General features: G+C 45.9%; 1 protein-coding gene and 1 non-coding gene across 4 annotated transcripts in view; both read left to right on the top strand.

The window, feature by feature from the left end:
* NRBP2 (nuclear receptor binding protein 2) overlaps window positions 1–23,867 on the top strand; it is a 173,799-nt gene that overhangs the window by 83,946 nt on the left and 65,986 nt on the right. For all 3 annotated transcript variants that reach the window (XM_077493455.1, XM_077493454.1, XM_077493456.1), the window contains 4 exons: window positions 301–402; window positions 5,437–5,526; window positions 7,821–7,861; window positions 10,076–10,170. In XM_077493455.1, the coding sequence (XP_077349581.1) occupies window positions 301–402; window positions 5,437–5,526; window positions 7,821–7,861; window positions 10,076–10,170 (328 nt within the window). The remainder of the gene's footprint in view (window positions 1–300; window positions 403–5,436; window positions 5,527–7,820; window positions 7,862–10,075; window positions 10,171–23,867) is intronic.
* LOC143999824 (U6 spliceosomal RNA) lies at window positions 12,111–12,217 on the top strand. The gene has a single exon (XR_013278149.1). It is a non-coding gene; the product is annotated as a U6 spliceosomal RNA (small nuclear RNA).

Genomic DNA, 23,867 nt, shown 5'->3' on the forward strand with positions numbered 1-23,867 from the left:
TGAGATGCCCCCCTATCCCCAGACTTCTTTAAATTAAGACTCCGTCCCATTATTTCTGATAACACAATGTCATGGGAACAATGTTTCTTTAAGTCCTCCATCACAGTTCAGTTATTTTACTTATTTTTAGACATTTTTAATCTTCCAATATATTTTATTTTTAGTACACAGATCCATTTAACCATTGCATAACCACACATATACATTCACTGTCTTTACACACAAATGTGCACTTTGGCTGTTTTTCCTTTTTTGTGTTACCCATGATCTCCCTGCTTCCCCTCCCCCATCTCCTTGCAGGACAAGATCCGTACCATGTTCCAGAATCTGATGGTCATTGATCACCCCAATGTGGTGAAGTTCCACAAATACTGGTTGGATGTGAAGGAGTCCTCCGCACGGGTAAGAAAATGTGACACTAATCCGTGATAAATCAAATCTATGCCCTTTCTTTTTGTGGTGTTTGATTACCTCTGCATTTCTTATTTAATTTTTTTGTGCTATAAACAAAGAACGACCAACAATTTTGAAAAAAATTTTTTTTTTTTTACTTTCTGCTATAAAACATATCCAATAAAAAAAAATGTAAAAAATCTAATTTCTTCATCAGTTTAGGCCAATATGTATTCTGCTACATATTTTTGGTAAAAAAAAAATCCCAATGAGTGTATAATGGTTGGTTCGTGTCTACAAACTATGGTATATTTGATTTATTTTTTTTACTAGTAATGGTGGTGATTAGCAACTTATAGTGGGACCGCGATAATGCGGCGTACAAATCGGACACTGACCCTTTTTTTTGGGGGGGACTAGTAACACTAATGCAGTGGTTGGTGATAAAAAAAAATGCACTGCCACTGTACTAATGACACTGGCTAGGAGGGGATTAACATCAGGGGTGATTAAAGGGTTAAATGTGTGCCTAACGTGTTTCAGTGTAGTGGGGGGGGGGGGAGGTGATTCAAACAAAAAGATGCAACGCTCAGATCAGTGGAAATTCAAATGCAAACTGGAAGTTGCAATCTGGGTGCCAGAGCTGTGGTGTCCTCCCATCCACCAAAAGACAACGTAGTCATAGGAAAGAGACAGCTGGCAACTCCGTAATCCGCAAGTATTTATTAAGCCGTAACAGTGAGTATACAAATGGTGGGCGACGCGTTTCGGCGATTTAAGCCTTGTTAACAGCACAGTGGGGGAGGTGCTTTTACTAGGGGAGGGCATAGATCCATGTCCTTGCTTTACGGAAACACAGGATCCATGCCTTCTATATTGACGGAACGGCAATCTGCCTTGTTTACATAGATCGGTGATGGTGAACCTTGGCACCCCAGATGTTTTGGAACTACCTTTCCCGTGATGCTCAACTACGCTGCAGAGTGCATGAGCATCATGGGAAATGGTGAACCTTGGCACTCCAGATGTTTTGGAACTACATTTCCCATGATGCTCATGTACTGTGCAGCGTAGTTGAGCATCATGGGAAATGTAGTTCCAAAACCTCTGGAGTGCCAAGGTTCACCATCACTGACATAGACAGACTGACACTCTATTGGTGTACTGAACGATCAGTGGGTGCCGGCAGATATTGGGTCCGTGGGACCTGCTGATCAGTTCCCGATACAGTTCGTGCCCAATGCCCGGAAGTGCGGGATCATGTATACGTGATCCTGCGCAACATGGCCGCCCTGTAGCAGCAAGTGTGTTCACATACTAAACAGCTGTAATGTTTTAGCCCCCCCCCCCCATTCACACTTGAGTGTAGCATAGGTGGGTGATTTTTGAGGCTCCTTCTGGTGCGTTTTTGCGTATGAAGTGCAGAATTGGGGCAGGATTGGGGCAGAATCATGCATTTTTGGTCTGTATACATTTTATTATAGGGGCACACGCTTTTGCGCATTATTAGTGCACTCCCAATAACGTCAATGGCGCTCAAAAAACACCCCTTTTTTCACTTCAAAAGTAGCTCGGGTACCTTTTCAAGCTTCAAGCATGGAGCTAAAGGCATCTGAATGCTCAAATGTGACAATTTAAAATGCACAGGACTTGGTTTTGTTGAGCATTTTGGAGCTTTGAGCTACAGAATGCTACGGCATGATTGGGGGGGGGGGGTGATTTACTAAAATTGGAGAGTGCAAAATCTGGTGCAGCTCTGCATAGAAGCCAATCCGCTTCTAACTTCAGCTTGTTCAGTTAAGATTTGGCAATAAAACCTGGAAGCTGATTGGTTTCTCTGCAGAGCTGCTCCAGATTTTGCACTCTCTCTAGTTTTAGTAAATAAATCTCTAAGTGATATCTTTATTCTCTCCAAAATAATCCATGCACATCCACTACTTAACCACTTCAGCCCCGGAAGATTTGGCTGCTGAATGACCAGGCCATTTTTTTTGCGATTCGGCACTGCGTCGACTTAACTGACAATTGCGCGGTCGTGCGACGCTGCACCCAAACAAAGTAGACGTCCTTTTTCCCCCACAAATAGAGCTTTCTTTTGGTGGTATTTGATCGCCTCTGCGGTTTTTATTTTTGTTGCGCTATAAACAAAAGAGGAGCGACAATTTTGAAAAAAAAAACAACACATTTTGTATTTTTTGCTATAATAAATATCCCCAAGATGTTTTCTCAGTTTAGGCAGATACGTATTCTTCTACATATTTTTGGTAAAAAAAAAAAATCAAAAAAAAAATCACAATGAGCGTATATTGATTGGTTTGCGCAAAAGTTATAGCGTCTACAAAATAGGAGATAGATTTACAGCATTTTTATTATTATTTTTTTATTAGTAATGTCGGCGATCTGAGATTTTTATCGGGACTGCGACATTATGGTGGACGAATTGGACACTTTTGACGCTATTTTGGGACCATTCACATTTATACAGGGATCAGTGGTATAAAAAATGCACTGATTCCTGTAAAAATGTCACAGGCAGTAATGGGGTTAACACTAGGGGGCGATCAAGGGGTTACCTGTGTTCTCTGACTCTGTGTTCTAACTGAAAGGGGGGGGGGGGGGACTGATTAGAGGAAATTACAGATCATGATTCTTTGATTGCCCTATATATTTAACGCCATTCCCAGCCAGTGTCATTAGTACAGTGACAGTGCATATTTTTAGCACTGATCACTGTATTCGTGTCAGAATTTCCGCTGCAATATTGCAGTCCCGCTATCAGTTGCCAATCGTCGCCATTACTAGTACAAAAATAAATACAAATTCCAGTATATAAATCCCAAAGCTTGTAGACGCTATAACATTTGCACAAACCAATCAATATACGCTTATTGGGATTTTTTTGACCAAAAATATGTAGCAGAATACATACTGGCCTACATTTATGAAGAAATACAATTTTTTTTTTTACTTTTTGTTTTATAGCAGAAAGTAAAAAAAAAAACTTATATTTTTTTATCAGTCTTTTTTTTGTTTATAGTGCAAAAAGAAAACAAAAAAACACAGTGGTGTTCAAATACCACCAAAAATGTTTTATTTGTGGAGAAAAAAATAATAATTTTTTTATTTGTGTACAGCGTTGCATGACCACGCAATTGTCAAGTAAAGTAACGCAGTGCCGTATTGCATGATCTGGTAGGGGGGTAAATCATCCGGAGGTCAAGTGGATACACAACCGATCAGCAGGTCACCAGCCATTGGCCGTCGAATCATTAGCCGGGACTTGCTGACAGGCAAGTAGGTAGCTATGTATGGCTATGTCACTTTGCCTTCAGCGGCTGCTCACCCGGCTTCCAGCCCGCCAAGTGGCTAAGTCCGAAGAAAGGGGGAAAAATAAAGTCTCATAAAAACAGATTATGTGCGAATACTCATCTTGACGCATTTAAACGCTTCTGTGACAGGAGTCACTTTGGGCGGGGGATTTGTGGAACCTTGGAGTTCTTACCTTGGAGGGCTCTGGAGACTCCTGTGTCTACTGTGATTGGACAGTTTACCCCGCCCTGAATCCAAGGGTGGGGGGGGGGGGAGTGTCTCAGAGTTGTATATCTGTTGTAACATGTGCTTGAATAAAGGGAGTTTGATGTTTTTGATCACCTTACACTGATTTACAGCTGGTGACTGGGTGGGCTAAAGGGTCTTGGATAGTGCTGGTTCTGGACAAAGGAAGCATTTACAGCGGACATAGTCCTGTTGAGGACAGGGGTTCCTCACAGCTTCTATACACGAGTATTTTACTGATCATTTTGCAGGAGCTTTTCTCCTAGAAAACACAATGTGTAATAAAAAAATTTATGGCTGTGTGAATGGGGCCTTAAAAGTGGCATTTTGATGCCCTGTGTGCATGAGGCCTCATTCTATGCATCTTTTGGAGCCCTGATGAAGTAGGATTCTTGGCCCCTGAAACGCGTAGCCTGTCTTTTTTTCCTTGTTACAGTTGATATTAATAATAAAAAAATTGGACTCTTGATGCAGTTTTTTTATTTTTCATGTGGACCTTCATTCTCAGTTTTTTGGGGTTGGGGGGCCATCTTTTGTGGGGAGGTGCCAAAGCCAGACCATTAGGCATAACTGATGGTTCCTCGTTCTGCGTTAAGGATCTGTGTCCAGTGCCTCTCCCCCATCTTCTGTTGGTCTCCTGAGTGGCACTGTCTCTCTCTCCTGAGGGGCACCGTCTCTCTCTCCTGAGTGGCACCGTCTCTCTCTCCTGAGTGGCACCGTCTCTCTCCCCTGAGTGGCACCGTCTCTCTCCCCTGAGTGGCACCGTCTCTCTCTCCTGAGTGGCACCGTCTCTCTCTCCTGAGTGGCACCGTCTCTCTCTCCTGAGTGGCACCGTCTCTCTCTCCTGAGTGGCACCGTCTCTCTCTCCTGAGTGGCACCGTCTCTCTCCCCTGAGTGGCACCGTCTCTCTCTCCTGAGTGGCACCGTCTCTCTCCCCTGAGTGGCACCGTCTCTCTCCCCTGAGTGGCACCGTCTCTCTCCCCTGAGTGGCACCGTCTCTCTCCCCTGAGTGGCACCGTCTCTCTCTCCTGAGTGGCACCGTCTCTCTCTCCTGAGTGGCACCGTCTCTCTCTCCCCTGAGTGGCACCGTCTCTCTCCCCTGAGTGGCACCGTCTCTCTCCCCTGAGTGGCACCGTCTCTCTCCCCTGAGTGGCACCGTCTCTCTCTCCTGAGTGGCACCGTCTCTCTCTCCTGAGTGGCACCGTCTCTCTCTCCTGAGTGGCACCGTCTCTCTCTCCTGAGTGGCACCGTCTCTCTCTCCCCTGAGTGGCACCGTCTCTCTCCCCTGAGTGGCACCGTCTCTCTCCCCTGAGTGGCACCGTCTCTCTCTCCTGAGTGGCACCGTCTCTCTCTCCTGAGTGGCACCGTCTCTCTCTCCTGAGTGGCACCGTCTCTCTCTCCTGAGTGGCACCGTCGGTCTCTCCTGAGTGGCACCGTCGGTCTCTTATGTATTGATGTTGATTGCAGCCTTTCTCTTTTCTCCCACAGGTAGTCTTTATCACAGAGTACGTCTCGTCTGGAAGTCTCCGACAGTTTCTGAAGAAAACGAAGAAGAATCATAAAACAATGAATGCAAAGGTGAGCGTCCCCCTTCCGTCCCCTGCAATCCTGAGGGGGGAAATGTGTTAGCGCACATACCTATTCTACCGTTTGCATATTTTATGTATTGGTTTGCAGTCACGTGGTTTGCTCATTGGCTTATGGGCAGAGGGATACAGCCAACCTGATAGCCCCCCCCCCCCCCAAAAAAAAACCAAACGTTTTCTATGCTTCAGTTATGAATGAACACAGTGTGTGATCAGTACCAATCACTCATTGTGTTGATTTGGGAAAGGAAGAGGCTGACATATTTATCGGACACAGAACCAAGAAAAAAAAATGCTCCCAAAGGGCCTTTAGGCAGAAGAAAATGTTTAAACGAAATCATAAATGGATATATAAAATATTTTTTATTGGTAGAAAATATTCTATCATTTTATATCCATTTATGATTTAGTTTAAACTTTTTCTGCTGCCTAAAAGCCCTTGGGAGCATTTTCTATTTCCAAAAGGTTTGGGATGAGTAGCAATCTTTCTTCACCCAAGTGAATGGGTTCCTCTTTTTTTCCTATTTACTGGACCCTTCCCCCACCCTCCATCCTGAAGGATCCTATTGTGTGGTTGCAGCTGCTGGCGGGAAAAGAAGAGGAGAGAAGCCCGTGCACTGTGGGGGTGGGGCACACGGCAGGGGCCTGGGCAACAGGGAGAAGCGTATGGAAGCGTGTATGGAGCAGAGGGGCACAGGGAGGGTGATGAGTGTGTCGGGGGAGGGGGGGGGGCAATTACTGGAACTGATTCCTTGTATGTCTTCCTCTGCAGCAGCTGAAAGCCCTGGGGGGGGGGGGGGTGAGAAGAGATGAAGCTGGCTTTCAGCTGCTGCAGAGGGAGACATACAGTGAATTGGTTCCAGTAAACAAAAAAAAATGCCTGCAAATGGTAATGCATTATAAATACGCATCGTTTGCAGTACACTTGCCGTGCGTTAGGCCTTGTTCAGAACAAAAAAAAAATAGGTGTTTTGGGGTGCATTTTTAACCCCCTCCTGCCGGGCCTATTGTAATTTGATGGCCAAGCAGTAACCTTGTTACTCTGGGAGGACATCACATGACATCCTCCCAGAATCACGCCTCGCACGTGCGCCCCACTGGCCACACTCTGGCGCGATCTGTCACCCAATGTGTCCACCGAACCCAGGCAATGACAGATCACTGTACTGGCCCGCTGCCGGTACCATGGGACCACCGTGGCCATTCACAGCAGATCACATGGCAATTGTACACAATGAAGGGCTCTGATTCAGGTCTTTCGTTGGTAACTACTGTGATGAGCTCGGTGATTGGTCACAGTGATCACATGGTACAGACCTGGCCAATCACAGCCCATCTGTACCATGTGGAAAAAAAAACGTTTTTTTTCTAATTTCTTAATTTTTCTAAAAATTGGTGACAAAAAACTGCAACTTAAAAAAAAAAAAAAAAAAAAAAAAAACTCGCCATGCCTCCTACGAAATACCTTGGACTGTCTGCTTTTCAAAAATGGGTAATTTGGGGGTATTTGTACTGTCCTGGCATTTTTGTGCCTCGGGAAATGAGATAGGCCATCAGTACATCAGGATTGATCAATTTTCAGGTGTGTGTGTGTGTGTGTGTGTGTGTATAGAGATAGATATATATAGATATAAATAATCTCAATATAGATATTAAATATATATAGATAGAGATATAATCTCAATATAGACATTATATATAATCTCGAGAGATATATTATATTATATTATATATATATATATATATATATATATATATATATATATATATATATATATATATATATATATATATATATATATATAATCTCTCCCATAGTTTGTGGACTCTATACCTTTCCTACAGACTAAATAATATAGACTGATTTAGGTTATTTTCACTAAAGAAATGTAGCATAAAAATTATAATTTTGGCCTAAATTTTTGAAAAAAAGATTATTTGCAAAATAGAAACAAGTGTTGTTTTTTTTTTCCAACTTTTTTTTTTTTGCAAAAAAAAAAAAAAAAAAACTGCGGTGATTAACACCAAAAGAGAGTTCTATTTGTGTGAAAGAATGATAAAAATGTCATATGGGTACAGTGTTGCATGACCGCGCAATTGTCATTCAAAGTGTGACGGTGCTGAAAGCTGTAAATTGGTCTGGGCAGGAAGGGGGTCCGGTATTGAAGTGGGTAAATGCACATCAAACCTGTCAAACGTCGCACATTAACAATATAGGCACTTTTGTTCACCATCTGCATTTTGGGCAATGCCTTTGTAGGTCTGACTCTGTGATGTGTTTTCCAGGCCTGGAAGAGATGGTGCACCCAGATCCTGTCGGCACTGAGGTGAGAGTTTGTTCGGCAATGGTAAAAAAAAATAAAATATGGCGGTAAGGCTGTGTATGATCCATGTGCTTTAATGGGGGCTGGTAGTTGCTCATTCCAGGGACCTCTCTAGATTTCAGCCGGAGTTTCACCTCCAGACTCGAGTCAAGGGTGGATGGGGCAGCAAGGGCTGGGGTGTGAGAGGAAGAAGCGGCGCAAGAAGTCAATCGGTTCACGTGGTGACAAGGAGCATGCTGATAGGAGGGGATGGGCGACGTGACAAAGAGATGAGCTCATCACTGCGATACTTCTTCTTTCTCTGTCCATTTACAGGCTGGGGGTGGGTCCTGGACAGTCTGGGCTCTGAGAAGCTCACAGTGTGCAGTGAAACCATAGGAAACCATTTTAGTCTTGGAGAGGAGCCGTACAACTGTGCAAGACTGAAGAAGGGAAGGCCGGAGGTCAGACTGAAATAAGCAGAAAGTGATGTCAATATCTCCTAAACCAGTGATGGCGAACCTTGGCACCCCAGATGTTTTGGAACTACATTTCCCATGATGCTCAACCACACTGAAGAGTGCATGAGCATCATGGGAAATGTAGTTCCAAAACATCTGGGGTGCCAAGGTTCGCCATCACTGTCCTAAACTGTGCAGGTTTAGGAGATATTCACTGTACCTACATGCAAGCCTTATTATAGGCAAAATATAAGTGTGAAGATTACTGCGCTAACTCTGATAAGAAATGAAAAGCTGCTACATAAACAATGTGACAAAAATGTAAAGAGTGAATGGTAAATAATGTAGCGCAAAGAAGTGAACACCGATATCAATATATAAGTGAATAGTGAAAAAAAACAATTATGTAGAAATGACGCAAATGAAAATGTGAAAAAGTCCAATAAATGTAGAAGTCCTGAGAAGGGCCATGTGCGTTAACCACCAAATGATGATGATTAATCAAGGATGGAATACGCTGGCACTGTCCGGAATGAGGAGCATTAAGGATGGTACATCTTCAACCAAGAAAGGGGAAGTATATCTACTCTTACCGGAAAAGGTGGGCTCAAGTGTCAGCGACAACGAGTCATAAAGGCAAGGAAGCCGGGATTGGCGGATCAACAGACCTCCAAGAAACCCAGAGCCTACAAACACGACTCCAAGGGTGTTGTGGACAACCACCCAACCGAATCTCAGTTGAAGAGGACACTGGGGCTGGACCTTAGGCGTGGAAAGGACCGGCTGGACCACAAAGGAACTCTCGCCCGGAAAGTTATGCAAAGAAAAAATGCCTCTATACGGTGTAGGTCAAAAAATTTATTTTTTATTTCTAAAAACCAGCATACATCAATGGGAATAAAAACTGTGATCACAGAATAAAAATGAGGGCAAGGTGAGAAGCAAAAAGTCAAGCCCGACTCTTTTGGTCCCAAAGGCCCCTTAACTGGGGCATACGGTTTTTAAAAATAAAAAAAACTTTTTTTGACCTACACCATATGGAGGCATGTTTTCTATGCATAACTTTCCGGAGGAGAGTTCCTTTGCGGTCCAGTTGGTCCTTCCACACCCAAGGTCCAACCCTGGTGTCCTCTTCATCTGAGGTACAGTTGGGTGGTTGTCCACAACACCCTAGGAGTCGTGTTTGGAGGCCCTGGTTTCTTTGGAGTTGCGTTGATCCGCCGATCCCGGCTTCCTTGTCTTTATGGCAAATTGTTGCTGACAGTCAAGTCCGCCTGTTCCGGTAAGAGTAGATATACTTCCCCTTTCTTGGTTGAAGATGTACCATCCTTGATGCTTCTCATGCCAGTGTATTCCATCCTTGATTAATCATCTTTTGGTGGTTGACACACATGGCCCTTCTCAGGACTTCTATATTTATTGGACTTTTTCCTGTTTTCGTTGGTGTCATTTATATATAATTTATTTTGCACTATTCACTTATATATTGATATATGTGTTCGCATTTCAGCGCTACATTATTTACCACTCAGGTCTTATTATAGGCCTACCTGTAGGTACATGTGCCAAAAAGGGTTTACTTCCACTTTAAGGTGAAGTAAAGATCCCCTAAGCAGATTAAATTAGAATTTATCCTCCACAAATTGTCCCATTATGGGGTCAGAGATCAGGCTTAGCATATTGTATTTATCACTAATAATTATAGGACATGGTTCAACTGCCAATTTCCAAAAAATGTTGGACGGTTTCTAAATGAGAGATGCATTTCCTATTTCAGCTACCTGCACTCTTGCGACCCGGTCATCATACATGGCAATTTGACCAACGACACCATCTTCATCCAGCACAACGGTCTCATCAAGATTGGGTCAGGTATGAGAGATCTGGAGGATGGGGAATACAGGGAGAGGGTCAATAATTATGGAAAGTTATGTATACAGCTGCGGGGGTCATCAAAATTCACCAAAATGGGACAAGTCTTATAATATATTTCCAGCTACCTCCACTCTGTCATCCAGAACCTTTAAGGGTAGACTTGTATTAGATGGCTGGGTAGATGGTAGATGGCTGGGTAGATGGCTGGGTAGATGGCTGGGTAGATGGCTGGGTAGATGTATAAGAAGCTGGCTGGGAAGCTGGCTGGGAAGATGGCTGGGAAGATGGCTGGGAAGATGGCTGGGTAGATGTATAAGAAGCTGGCTGGGAAGCTGGCTGGGAAGCTGGCTGGGAAGATGGCTGGGTAGATGGCTGGGTAGATGGCTGGGTAGATGGCTGGGTAGATGTATAAGAAGCTGGCTGGGAAGCTGGCTGGGAAGCTGGCTGGGAAGATGGCTGGGTAGATGGCTGGGTAGATGGCTGGGTAGATGTATAAGAAGCTGGCTGGGAAGCTGGCTGGGAAGCTGGCTGGGAAGATGGCTGGGTAGATGGCTGGGTAGATGTATAAGAAGCTGGCTGGGAAGATGGCTGGGAAGATGTATAAGTAGATGGATGGGTAGCTAGAGAGAGATGGCAAAAAGGATTTGCAGCATGGCTTATTTATAAGTTTCAAAAGTGAATACATATTGGCAACAATTTTTGGGGACACAGATCTTTTACATTTTCAAGGTACAGCCAAGAAATAGTTATCGCTAGCTTTTTTTAAAGCTCATAGCAGCTATAATGATTTTTTTTTCTCTTGCTCCTAGAAGCTAATAGTGTTATGCTATGTCAATCACAGCCAGTGAGCCAATGAGGAGAGAGAGGGGGTGGGGCTGAGCCGTGGCTCTGTGTGTTAATGGACATGCAGAGCAGCGGCTTGGGAGCGAGCTTGCTTGGGTGCCTCCCATTGCAAGCTGCTTGCTGTGGGAGAATCGGCAGTAGAGAGGGACCAGGAGCGGGGGACCCGAGAAGAGGAAGATTTGGGCTGCTCTGTCCAAAACCACTGCACAGAGCAGGTAAGTATAACATGTTTGTTATTTACAAAAAAATTGCCTTAAATATCACTTTAACACCTCAAAATGATACTTGATTCTGTGTTCTCAAAAAGAGGCAGTGCTGGGAGGTGGGTAGGTGGCAGAGATAAAGGACGGTGCTCAGAGGTGGGTAGGGGGCAGAGATAAAGGACGGTGCTCAGAGGTGGGTAGGGGGCGGGGATAAAGGACGGTGCTCAGAGGTGGGTAGGGGGCGGGGATAAAGGACGGTGCTCAGAGGTGGGTAGGGGGCGGGGATGAAGGACGGTGCTCAGAGGTGGGTAGGGGGCGGAGATAAAGGACGGTGTTCAGAGGTGGGTGACTTGAGGTGGGGGAAGAGTACTTGCACCTATTCCCTGGAAAAAAAAAAGCCCAGGTACAAAGTATTTCGTTTCTAAATGCAGTTAGGGGTAAAGGTTTTGTAGAAACCATCAGTAACACATTTTGCTACAAAAGGATACCGTTTCCAAACTTAATTATACTGTGTAATGCCTTGTACACACGGTTGGAAATTCTGACGGAAAAGGTCCGATCGGATTATATTGTCGGAAAATCTGATCGTGTGTGGGCTCTATCTGACTTTTTCCGTCTGAGTTTCAGACGGAAAAAATTTGAGAACAGGATATCAAATTTTCCAACAAAAAAATCTGATCTGAATTTTTCCAATCGTTTGTAGAGAATTCAGATCGGACAAAGTGCCACGCATGCTCAAATCAAATTACGGGACCAAAGGTACTGGCTACTAGCCTCTACGTAGTCTCGTCGTAATGAATGAACATCATCACGTTCCAAACGATCGGATTTTTCGACAATATTGTCTGATCGTGTGTATGCAACACCAGTTTAGGACAAAATGTGGTCGGAGTGCTCGCTTCGGCAGCACATATACTAAAATTGGAACGATACAGAGAAGATTAGCATGGCCCCTGCGCAAGGATGACACGCAAATTCGTGAAGCGTTCCATATAAAAAAAATAAAAAAATGTGGTCGGAATGTCCGACCGTGTGTACGGGGCATTAGACTTAAATTAGTGTAGCGGCCATAACCCATTGCAGGGCGGCCTTAACCTTTTGGGCTTACCTGTTACCTCTGCTTGGCTTGTCCTTCATGTCTAGGGGTTCCCAGGGTTGGTACCCAACAACTTTGGATGCTGACACCAATAAAGTCCTTTTGAAAGGTTTATTTAGCAGGGGTAACATCCAACAACAGTCTCATGTGGGAACAGAGGGCAAGGGTGAAGAACTCAGGCACCTTGAACTGCAGATATAACAAAGTCTCTACCCCCACCCAGAGAGTAGCCACTCGCAGCTGGGCGCTTCAAGGCTGAACAAATCTCTAGCCAGAGATTATGGCAATCAGCACGTTGACTCAGAACTTAGAAAGTCTCTAACCTTGAACAAGTTGTAACCGTAAGCGAACAGGAACCTTTTTCCTCAGTACCTGGAACGTTTTTCTGTCTCCTTGATAGTACTGGAAAAGTGTGAATTCGTCAATGTCCTTCCCAACTCAGTAACCAGGCACTTCTCAGGATGCCAGCTTGTTGGCCCTCCTCTGAAGAGTCCTCCCCCGGTCGCTTACACGAGCTGTGGTGCCCCTCCAAGCCGAGAGCACACCCGGACACCTTGAATCCTCCCTCAGTTACTGCGCCTCGGACCAGCCGGTTCCGAGACTCGGGAACAGACGGATTCATACCCCCAGACTAGACGGGTCTATTGGGGGTAACCAACCAAAGCATGTTGCGGGGCGTCGAACATCCCGTGACCGGGACCCCTCGCGGGGCTACCCTGGTCTAAGAAAAACAAAACGGACCACTTGGGCCTCACAAGCTCCTACTTAACATGTGACTTCAACATCTTAAGTACCCTTCCCAGACTCCTCAGCGGGGCTCGGTGCACCCACGGATTGGTTCCGAGGAAGTTGATACCCAAAATGTCCAACCAGGCCTGGTTCTGGCCTGTCATGTGCACCTCACTGTACATATGACCAGGCAGAACTTATAACACAGCCCAGCCAAACTGATGTCAAAGTTCACCTACATAATTAACCCTCAGAACCCCATTACTGTTCTGAGGCAAAAACAAAATTTACACATAAATGACACTTTGTCCACAATGTCACCCGCTACATTAGAAAGAGGTGATGATGGGGAACTACTCTTAAAGAAAAGAGGTTTTCTCCATCCGCAAACTGAATACTTTCTACCAATTCAGTTTGAATTGTGATTTTTGACTTGGGTTTATTCATCTGATTTGAGCAAAGTTTTATAATGTCTGATAATGTCCTGGTATAAAAATATGTATTAAATATTTTTACTAAAAATAAAAAATAAAAAATATTTTCAGGCTTGTTCAATTGGTGGATGCATTTTCCCCAAAAGTGGAATATGTCAACTCCCAGTAGAATACATATATAATATGTCACCTGATGTTTAGGAGAAGTACAGTCCAAATCTAACTTATAGTGGTTCTAAAGGTCTTTTACCTTAATGCATTCTATGTATGAATGTAAAAAACCTTCAGTGTGCCCCCCCCCCCCCCCCCGATACTTTCTTAAGCCCAATCCAGCGATGTCCAATCACAGCCAGTGAAAAGTGAGTGGGGGTCGGGGCTGAATCGCTCTCTGTATGTCTCATAAACACACAGGCAGCTCCGGAGTAAGCACGCACGAGTGCCCCCAGAGCAAGCTGCTTGCTCTGGGGGCACGCAGCAGGGGGGGAGGGGCCAGGAGCACTAATGAGGGACCCAAGAAGAGGAGGATCTGGGGTTCTCTATGCAATCATTGCACAGAACAGGTAAGTAGGACATGTTTATTATTTAATAAAAAAAGAATGTGAACCTTTTCAAACACTGTAAACCTGCTCCTACCCTCATTTTATGCCCTATACAAACTACCCTGTAGAGGAACTACACTATATTACCAAAAGTATTGGGACACCTGCCTTTACACGCACATGAACTTTAATGGCATCCAAGTCTTAGTCCGTAGGGTTCAATATTGAGTATATTTGACCATTCTTCCAGAAGTGTATTTGTGAGGTCAGGCTCTAAAGTTGGACAAGAAGGCCTGGCTCGCAGTCTGCTAGTTCATCCCAAAGGTGTTCTGTTAGGTTGAGATCAGGACTCTGTGCAATCCAGTCAAGTTCCCCCGCCCCTAATTCAGTCAACCGTGTCTTTATGGACCTTGCTTTGTGCACTGGTGAGCAGTCATGTTGGAACAGGAAGGGGCCGTCCCCAAACTGTTCCCACAAACTGTCTTTATATACTGACGCCTTAAGGATTTCCTTCACTGGAACTAAGGGGCCAAGCCCAACCGCTGAAAGACGACCCCACACCATAATCCCCCCTCCACCAATGACCAGTGCACAGAGTCCTGACCTCAACCCGACTTTGGGATGAATTCAGCCCCATATACACATCAGATTTTCTGCTGATTTTTTTTTTTTCCCCTTCAGATTTACCAAAACCATGTATTGAGGGGCCTGCCTGATTGCACACACATTGAAACTCCTAGGCCGCGTACACACGCGGGGACTGTTCGCCCAACTTTGTCCGCTGAACAGTGTTTCAGCGGACAGTCCGCTCGTGTGTGGGCTTTCAGCGGACAGTCTGACGAACAAAGTTTTTCGGAATTTCCGTAAAACTGTCCGCTGAAACTTAGTTTGAGCGGACAGTCCCCTCGTGTGTAGGCTTGTTCGTCAAACTAAGTTCCGCGCATGCTCAGAAAGGATTTACACGCCGAAGGTTGCATTGCAGTGTATAGGACGTCGTTTTCTAGTCCCGTCGTACGTGCCGTTCAAGTCATCGCGCACGGTTTCAGCGGACTGTTCGTTCGTCGTGTGTGGCCAAGTCCGTCCATGCTAATTTTGAGCGGACTGTCCGCTCAAACTGTTTGACGAACAAAGTTGGGCGAACAGTCCCCGCGTGTGTACGCGGCCCTAAAGTTTGACCTTATAATACCGTATTTATTAGCGTACAACACGCACTTTTCCCCCCTAAAATCAGGGGGAAATCGGGGGTGCGTGTTATACGCCGATCCCCTGCTGTTGTTAGGGCTTTCTGCCGCTATCTGCGGCTTCCGTGTATTTTCGGCCGCACTCGCCGTTCTCGGCTATCTTCGGCCGTACTTGGCCATTCTCGGCGGCTTTCGGCTTTCCGAAAACCGCCAAGTGTGGCCGAAAATAGCCGAGCGCCATTTTTAAACAGCAAACGACTGACAAGGCTGCATTGATGGGCATTTAAATGTAAGTTTTTTTTTTTTTTTTTTTCCTTAAACTTCCCTCCTAAAAGTTTTTTTTTTTCTTTTAAATTCCCTCCTAAACTTGAGGTGCGTGTTATACGCCGATAAATACGGTATATAGTTTTGGTAAATCTGAAGGAAAAAAATCAGCAGAAAATCTGATAGTGTGCATGGGGTTTTAGAGGGGAGACTGAGAGCCAGGCCTTCTCGTCCAACATCAGTGCCTGACCTCACACATGCTCTTCTGGAAGAATGGGTCAAACATTTCCATAGACACATCTCCTAAACCTTGTGGACGGCCTTCCCAGGAAAGTTGAAGCTGTTATAGCTGCAAAGGGTGGGCCAACTCAATATTGAACCCTACAGACTGAGACTGGGATGCCATTAAAATGCATGTGCGTGTAAAGGCAGGCGTCCAGTTTTTTATTGTTCCTTCAGCAGTACAAAATCCAGAAACGGTTGCACACATCCCTGCCCCTCTGTCAATCTAAAGGTTACAAAGTAACTAGAGACCTACAAATCTAAAAACAGGAAGACATGAAACATAAATTATAAATGCTAAACTATACAAATCAGCAAGAAGTGTCACCGCTGTTCTCAGCACAGGAATCTACAAGGAAATAACAAAAGCAAAGATCAGAGGTTCTGCTTCGTACCCCGTGGCCATGATGTGTTTGCTATTATCACCACATGGGCACTTCAACAAATACACCGCATATGTACTCCGACATGTTGGGTAGAATTCTTCGTACCATCAGAGCTAGAAAAAGCGTAACCCTAGAAGACTTCTTCTTGTGAAATTTGTGTGACCTTAAAAAATTCACTCCATACTCCAATCCTATTGGTCTGCATATACTATTTTATCCTATCCTATTCTATTTTATACTTTTTGGTCTGAATGCCTGTATGGTCATGCTCTGAAATTCTTCAACATCTGGATATGCGATGCGCAAAATATGCCAGTGCGGTTTAAAGCAGGAAAAGACATGTAAAGAGAAGCAACAATACCGGCACATGGATGGAATCCTCTCTTTCTTAATGATATCTCTCGAGGTATCTGAGCCCTATCCCATATCTCTGAGGGATAATCCCTTTTTACCTACCTTTTTATATTTCTTCTCCATCTCCAGCCTCCTAATATCAAGACAGTCAGGGTCCTCAACTATTCTGTACAGCCTAAAAAATAGACTTTTAACTATTCCCCCAAAGCGTAAAACTGCTAAAAGCCCAAAATTGGTCACGATATCTTTGCCTAGATATGATATGGATTATAAACATTTATTTTTGGGCTGTTACTGATTCAAATTTTCATGTTCCATTAATCGGTTTAAAAAAAAAAAAAAATTAAAGTGGAAGGGCCACCCTGAAAAAAATAAAAATAAAAAAAAAGAGCATTAATATTATTAAAAAATATAAAAAAAAAAAAAAAACAATTTTTTTTTTTTACCTGGTCACAAATCGCTGTTGCTAGGCAGTCTTCCTAATCTGCCTTCTTCCTGCTCCTCAGTGATCTTCTGGGTAATGGGGCGCGCTGTGTTCTGGGAACTGTGTGTTCCCTAACACAGCACGTCCCAATCACAAAGCGCCTCGCAACTCGCACATGCGCAGTAGGAAACGGGTAGTGAACGCCGCAAGGCTCCACTGCCTGTTTCCCTTAGTACGAATGGCGGCGCTGGGACCCGAGAGCCAAGGGACATGTCAGCCTCGGCGGCCGACATCGCGGGCGCCCTGGAGAGGTAAGGTACATTTTTTTTACAGATGAAACACCGCTTTAATTGACTAATTTCAATAAATTATAACGCACATACAGATCCATCTACTTTTAGCTGATCTCCTTGCATTGCAACTCTGCATTAGTCGGTGGTAAATGTGGTATACACTATATACAATCACCCGACACTAGTTCGTTTCCACAATCCATGACTTGACTTCACAGTTCACACAAATACGTTTTCAATTCAAACTGTAGCACCGACGTAAGTCATTTTTTTATTTCCACAGTAGTGTGACAATCCCTCCACCTCCAGTCTAATTAATCGCTCCCACCTTATGGCATGGACCCCTGTGCAAACAGATGGTCATGCCAGCGGGTATCAAAAGGGTTAACACCGACCATAAACTTCTCTCACGTCTCCTTAGATCTCAGCAAGGACGCCGGGTCATGGGTAGAAAGAAAAGATCTAAGTGCTCACCGCTTAAAGCGGAGGTCCACCCTAAAGTGGACCTTCCGCTCATCGGAACCCTCCCCCCCTCCGGCGCCACAATTGGCACCTTTCAGGGGGGAGGGGGGTGCAGGTACCTGTACAGTACAGGCATCTGCACCCACTTCCGGGATAGCTCTCTGCGGAAAGGGGCATACATTACGCCCCTTTCCGAAAGTCCCCCGCTGCCTGCTGGGAAACACACAGATCCCAGAGGCAGCGGGTCCATTCTTATTGCGCAGCGCGACTCGCGCATGCGCAGTAGGGAACCGGGAAATGAAGCCGAAAAGGCGCTGGACAGGTAAGTGTCACTATTTTAAAAGTCAGCAGCTGCAGTATTTGTAGCTGCTGGCTTTAAAAAAAAAAAAAAAAAACGCGGAGTCCCGGCGGACTCCCGCTTTAAGTATAAGATTTAATTTTTGTGTTCAAAACACAAACTACTCACATAAAGATGATAAAAACACAGCATGTAAAGCCAACAATCGTATTAGTTTCGTAGGGCGGCAGCGGGTGACGTCATGCGTAGCTCCTCCCCCCGTACACGTTAGGTTCAATCAGAACTTCGAAGTCACCGGACTCCTCCCCCCTTCCCTTCGTTAGCAGATGGAGGCACTTAGGGAAGGGGGGAGGAGCCCAGTGACATTGATATCCGTGACGTCACCGGATCTCCGACGGAACTCCCTGAAGACCTGGAAGCCGGCGGAGAGGTGAGTGCCGATCAAAAGAATTAATCGATTAATCGAGGAATTAATCTTTAATTTCCACAGCCCTAATTTATTTCCTTCTGGGGTGTATTGAATTTCCTAAATTATGTGTGCGTTATATAAATATACACTATATTGTCAAAAGTATTGAGACACGTGCCTTTACACGCAGATGAACTTTAATGGTGTCTTAGTCCGTAGGGTTCAATATTGAGTTGGCCCACCCTTTGCATCTATAACAGCTTCAACCTTTCTGGGAAGGCCGTCCACAAGGATTAGCACTGTGTCTATGGAAATGTTTGACCATTCTTCCAGAAGCGTGTTGTGGCCGCCTCCATGGGCGAGATTGACACCTCGTTGGCCCCGTCACCTGATATGGACTTAAAAGGGGAAGCCCTATGCCGAAAAACCTGCGTGGGGTTCCCCCCCAAAGTCCATAACAGACCCTTATCCGGGCACGCAGCCCGGCCGGTCAGGAAAGGGGGTGGGGACGGGAGTGCCCTCCACATGGGGGGGGCCTCTTCCGACATCCCTGGCCGTTGATTGTCGGGGTCTGTGAGCGGGGGGGCTTATCGGAATCCGAGAGCCCCCTTTAATAAGGCACCATGTACCCCTACCCATTCACCTCGTGAAAAAAAAGTGTAAAGAAAAAAACAACACATGTTTTTAAAATAATTTATTGCACAGCTCCGGTGGTCTTCCGTCTTGGGGGGGGTCTTCTCGCCGGACTTCTCCACTATCTTCTGCTAGCTCTTTTACTAGTGGAGGAGCCCGGCTTTCTTCTTCTTCGTCGCCGCCGCCCGGGGGTCTTCTTTCAACTTCGGGGGTCTTGTCCCCCGAAGAGTGGCTACAAATGACCGGGCCACCGCTAGTAAAAGAGCTGGAAGAAGAAAGCAGAGGCCCGGCAAGAAGAACCGAAGAGGGGGACAAGACCCCCGAAGTCAGAAGAAGACCCCCGGGCAGCGGCGATGAAGAAGAAGAAGAAAGCCAGTCCGGCGAGAAGACTCCCCAAGACGGAAGATCACCGGAGCTGTGCAATAAATTATTTTAAAAACGTGTTGTGTTTTTTTTTCTTTACACTTTTTTTTCAACAGGTGAATGGGTAGGGGTACATGGTACCCCAATACTCATTCACATAGGGTGGGGGGCCAGTATCTGGGAGCCCCCTTATTAAAGGGGGCTCCCGGATTCCAATAAGCCCCCCGCCCGCAGACCCGGACAACCAACGGCCAGGGTTGTTGGGAAGAGGCCCTTGTCCTCATCAACATGGGGACAAGGTGCTTTGGGGTGGGGGGGCTGAAGCTTCCCCAAAGCACCCCCCCCCCCATGTTGAGGGCACGTGGCCTGGTACGGCTCGGGGGTGGGGGGCGCTCGTTCGTCCATACCAGGTGAGTTGTCAATCTCGCCCATGGAGGCGGCCACATTGACTTCCTGCGCTAGTCCCGTCTACCTGGAGCTGCGTTCAAAATGAACAGACTTTTCTCCGTGTGCGGGCAAGTCTGTTCATTTCAAAAGTCCGGCGGACTAGCGCACAGACGGCCAGATTGTCCGCCGGACTACCGAGTCCGGCGGACAATTTTGAGTCAAAACTTCTTTCTAAGTCCGCCGGACTTTTGCAAAGAAAAAGTCCGCTGGAGCCCACACATGGGCAGATTGTGCAGCGGACAATCTGGCCGTGCGTGGACCGTGTGCGGACTCTGGTCGGCCGGATAGCCGGATAGTCTGATCATGTGTACGGGGCATAAGAAGTCTTATCTAAGTTGTGAGAATGTTCTGAACTCTTGCCCCGCACATGGCCGCCTTTAATGTTGATTGGACCCTGGGCAAAACTTTTCTTAAGGCCCCCCCCCGTATGCAGTTTCGCTCTCCACCTGCTCTGAGACATACAATAAATAGCAGCTAGACTCAAAATCAGTTTACTGAATCAGATCAGCTATTGCGATTGGTTGCCAGAGGTTACAGTGTATCATTACCGCTCAATGACTGGTTGCTAGAGGTTACAGCACACATTACGGCTCACTGATTAGTTGCTAGAGGTTACAGCACATGATTCCTGCTTGTTGACTGGTTGCTAGAGATTACTGCGGATATGACCTCAGGGGGGCATGATATACATATCAATGCAGCATATGTATAAATGCCACCTTTATTTACATATGAATGGCACCGCTATTTACATATGAATGCCGGTCAGCATTAGTAGCAGCACTTCACATTGAGCTATCGGGACACAGCATGGGACTAAAACCCCAAGGGACAAGGGAATTTAAACCAGGATAGTTGGCAAGTATGAGGCAGCTGCTTTGGGCCCCACAACAATGACAGGGCCCAGGCTAGCTCCCCCTTTTGCCCTGCTTTAAAAATGGCCCTGGCCCCGCATATAGCTAATGTAAATTTTGAACCCCCCTTAACTGTCCAGCATTGGGGATCTGGGATGCAAAGAAGTTCTGGTATAGTAGGATGAGACCAGAGAGGGGCATTTGGCCAGCATTGCCTTGCATTCGTTTTTGAGCACAAGAAACCAAGACGAGGGAGATAGACTACTCCTGGGCAAGATAGAACCTCCTTCCTATAAATCAGGTTGTACAGTGTTTCATAAGAGGACACAATGGCCGCCTTCCCTGCTATGTAGGCATTACCCAAGGAAGGCATAAGCCAGTCACCAAAATGCTGTTTACTTGTAACTCCAAGTCCCAAACGACCACATTCTTTGTCACGCTGAATGTGACATTCCGCTTGACAAAGAACAAGGTCATTCGAAAGTCACCTTTACTGCTAAACTATAATTTGTACTATTAGCACTCAGAATTACATGTAAAGTGCATTTTGGACCAATTTTGTACTACACATCCACTTATTTCTCTATTATGCTTGGTTCAAAGCTATGCAATTGGCTTTTGATCGTTTCTGCAGTGTTTTTTTGATTTTGACAAATTGTTTGCTAATTTTTAGATGTGTTTCACATTTTTGAAAGCGAGAGTCCGCCAGGAATTCCCCTGTTTTTTTTTTTTTTTTTAAAAGCCAGCAGCTACAAATACTGCAGCTGCTGACTTTTAAAATAGTGACACTTACCCGCCCAGCGCGCCCGCGATGTCGGCACCCGAAGCCGATCTCTCGATCGTCTCTCGGGTGCTGCCGCCGCCATCTTTGGTATGGAAATCAGGAAGTGGAGCCTTTCGGCTTAATTTCCCGGTTCCCTACTGCGCATGCGCGAGTCGTGCTGCACAATAAGGATGGTCCCCGCTATCTCTGGGATCCGTGTGTTTCCCAGCAGGCAGTGGGGGACTTCCGGAAAGGGGCGTAGATTCTGCGGAAAGGGGCGTACCTTCTGCAGAATCTACGCCGGAAGTGGGTGCAGATACCTGTACTGTACAGGTACCTGCACCCCCGTCCCCCCTGAAAGGTGCCAATTGTGGCGCCGGAGGGGGGGAGGATTCCAATGAGCGGAAGGTCCACTTTAGGGTGGACCTCCGCTTTAAGCTTTATTTTTTTTGCCCAATTTATTGTTGGGTGGATAGATAACCGCAAATTGCGGCAAAATTGCTGTACAATCGTAGCAAAAAATGCACTTCATGCTTTTCTGCAGCTACTCCAATGAAGTTTATTGAACCAAAAATGCACCGTTTTGCTTTTCAAAAAGTCCCTGACCCTTTCCAAAAACACTGGGGCTGGGAAAAAAAAGCATAGATGTGAACTTGTCCCATAGGAAAACGTGTTAAATGGTAGCGTGTTTCTGCAGAAAGCATTCAAAAATGCATAGGTGTGAACCGAGCCTTTGGAAGCAGTGAGTATGGAGCCTGCTTAGCGTGGACATCTGTTCATTGAAGCTTGCCAACAAGCGTAACTTGCCCATGACAAGTCCATGCATGCCAATATTTGTGTTCCCAGGAACCACCATTGGATGGTTTGTAATAGAAATATGATATTGATATTATTTATTTTTCTTGACACCTAGCTGGCATGTAGGTTGACAATGGATTTGTATTCCAAGTCAAGAAATGTCTTTTGAAAGAATTACTAATAAAGCATATATCATTTATTGACCAGTTGTTTAAAACAAAATGAAAAAAAAAAATGGTACAGTGACTGCGGTAATTGACCTCCACTTCCAACCCACTAAGGTACATCAATTTACATATCGTTCTATAATTACCATGTAATGAATCTGTTTGATGCATATATTGTAGAAGGGAAGGTAATGGCGTCTCATCACGTTTAATGAACCAAAGGTCCACTTCTTCAGGGGAGCATCAGATTAGAAGACAATAGATATTTGATTTGGATGCTTTCCTGAAGAAATGGAGGCTTGGTTCATGAAATGTGTTGAGAGCAGGGGAGGGCTGGCAGCTTTAGACCTGGGGGGGGGGCAAGTCCAGTCAATTGACCCACTGAACCACTGAATCAGCTCACCATCCATGCCCACCTGGTTTTTCAATGTAGCCTCACCAGTGGCCGTTAGCTCAGCCTCATGAGTGCCCATAAATGCAGCCTGATCAGGGCCCATCAATGCAGCCTCACCAGTGTCCATAAATGCAGCCCGACTAGTGTCCATCCAATGCAGCCTGATCATTGGGGCAGGGCAAATGGGGCGTATGGGGGGGGGATGGGATGTGGGGGTCAGCTGGGGGTGTCAGGGTCTCACCTGGCAGCTCAGGAGGTCCTTGCACACCATGGCCTCCTGGGGGGGGGGGGGGGGGGCGGGGTGATGCTCCAGGTCCTGGGGTTAAGTTGCTGCCAGCACCTAGCCCTGCAGCCCAAGCCAGTCATGTGTCCTGACTCCCTGGCGCGCCCTGCCTCCAAGACTATGGTTGTAGTTTCCATTGTGTTTGAGTGCGGACTACGACTCCCAGAATGTAACAATGGCTGTCCGTGCCCCCAGCCCGACTTCCTAGAGAATGAAAAAAATGGCAGTGGGCAGCAGCCACCTTCAACATAAGTTAGGGCAGCCTGGGGGGGGGCTGCCACCTTACCTCCCTGGCCCAGCCTGCCCCTGGTTGAGAGCCTATCATCTTCCAACCAATTGAAGAGACGGTATGATGATGATATACTGATATGCAAATTATTGGACAGGATTCAAATATATGTACACTGATGGGTTGGAAGTGGCAGTTAATTATTGCATCATCCATGTTGTTTGTTTTAGATGGCTTTCACACCGAGCTGCAGGGGGCGTCTGCGATAAAGCGGCACTATTTTTAGCGCCACTTTACCGTCGCCTTAGTGGCGCTATGTGGCCGCTAGCGGGCGGTTTTAACCCCCCCACCAGTGCCCAAAAAGGGGTTAAGTCTGCCCGCAAAAGCCACCAGAGCGGCGTTTTGGCGGCGGTATCGCAACGCTGCCCCATCGATTTCAATGGGGAGCAGTGGTGGAGGAGCGGTGAGTGCACCGCTCCAGTGTGAAAGCCGCCGCTTTTTTCAGGCGCTATACAGGCGCTATGTTTAGCGCTGTAGCGCCTGAAAAACACTGGCAGTGTGAAAGG

The sequence above is a fragment of the Lithobates pipiens genome, unplaced genomic scaffold, assembly GCF_037356315.1.
Source record: "Lithobates pipiens isolate NorthernLeopardFrog02 unplaced genomic scaffold, aLitPip1_a1.2 Scaffold_19, whole genome shotgun sequence".
Classification (NCBI taxonomy): Eukaryota; Metazoa; Chordata; class Amphibia; order Anura; family Ranidae; genus Lithobates; species Lithobates pipiens.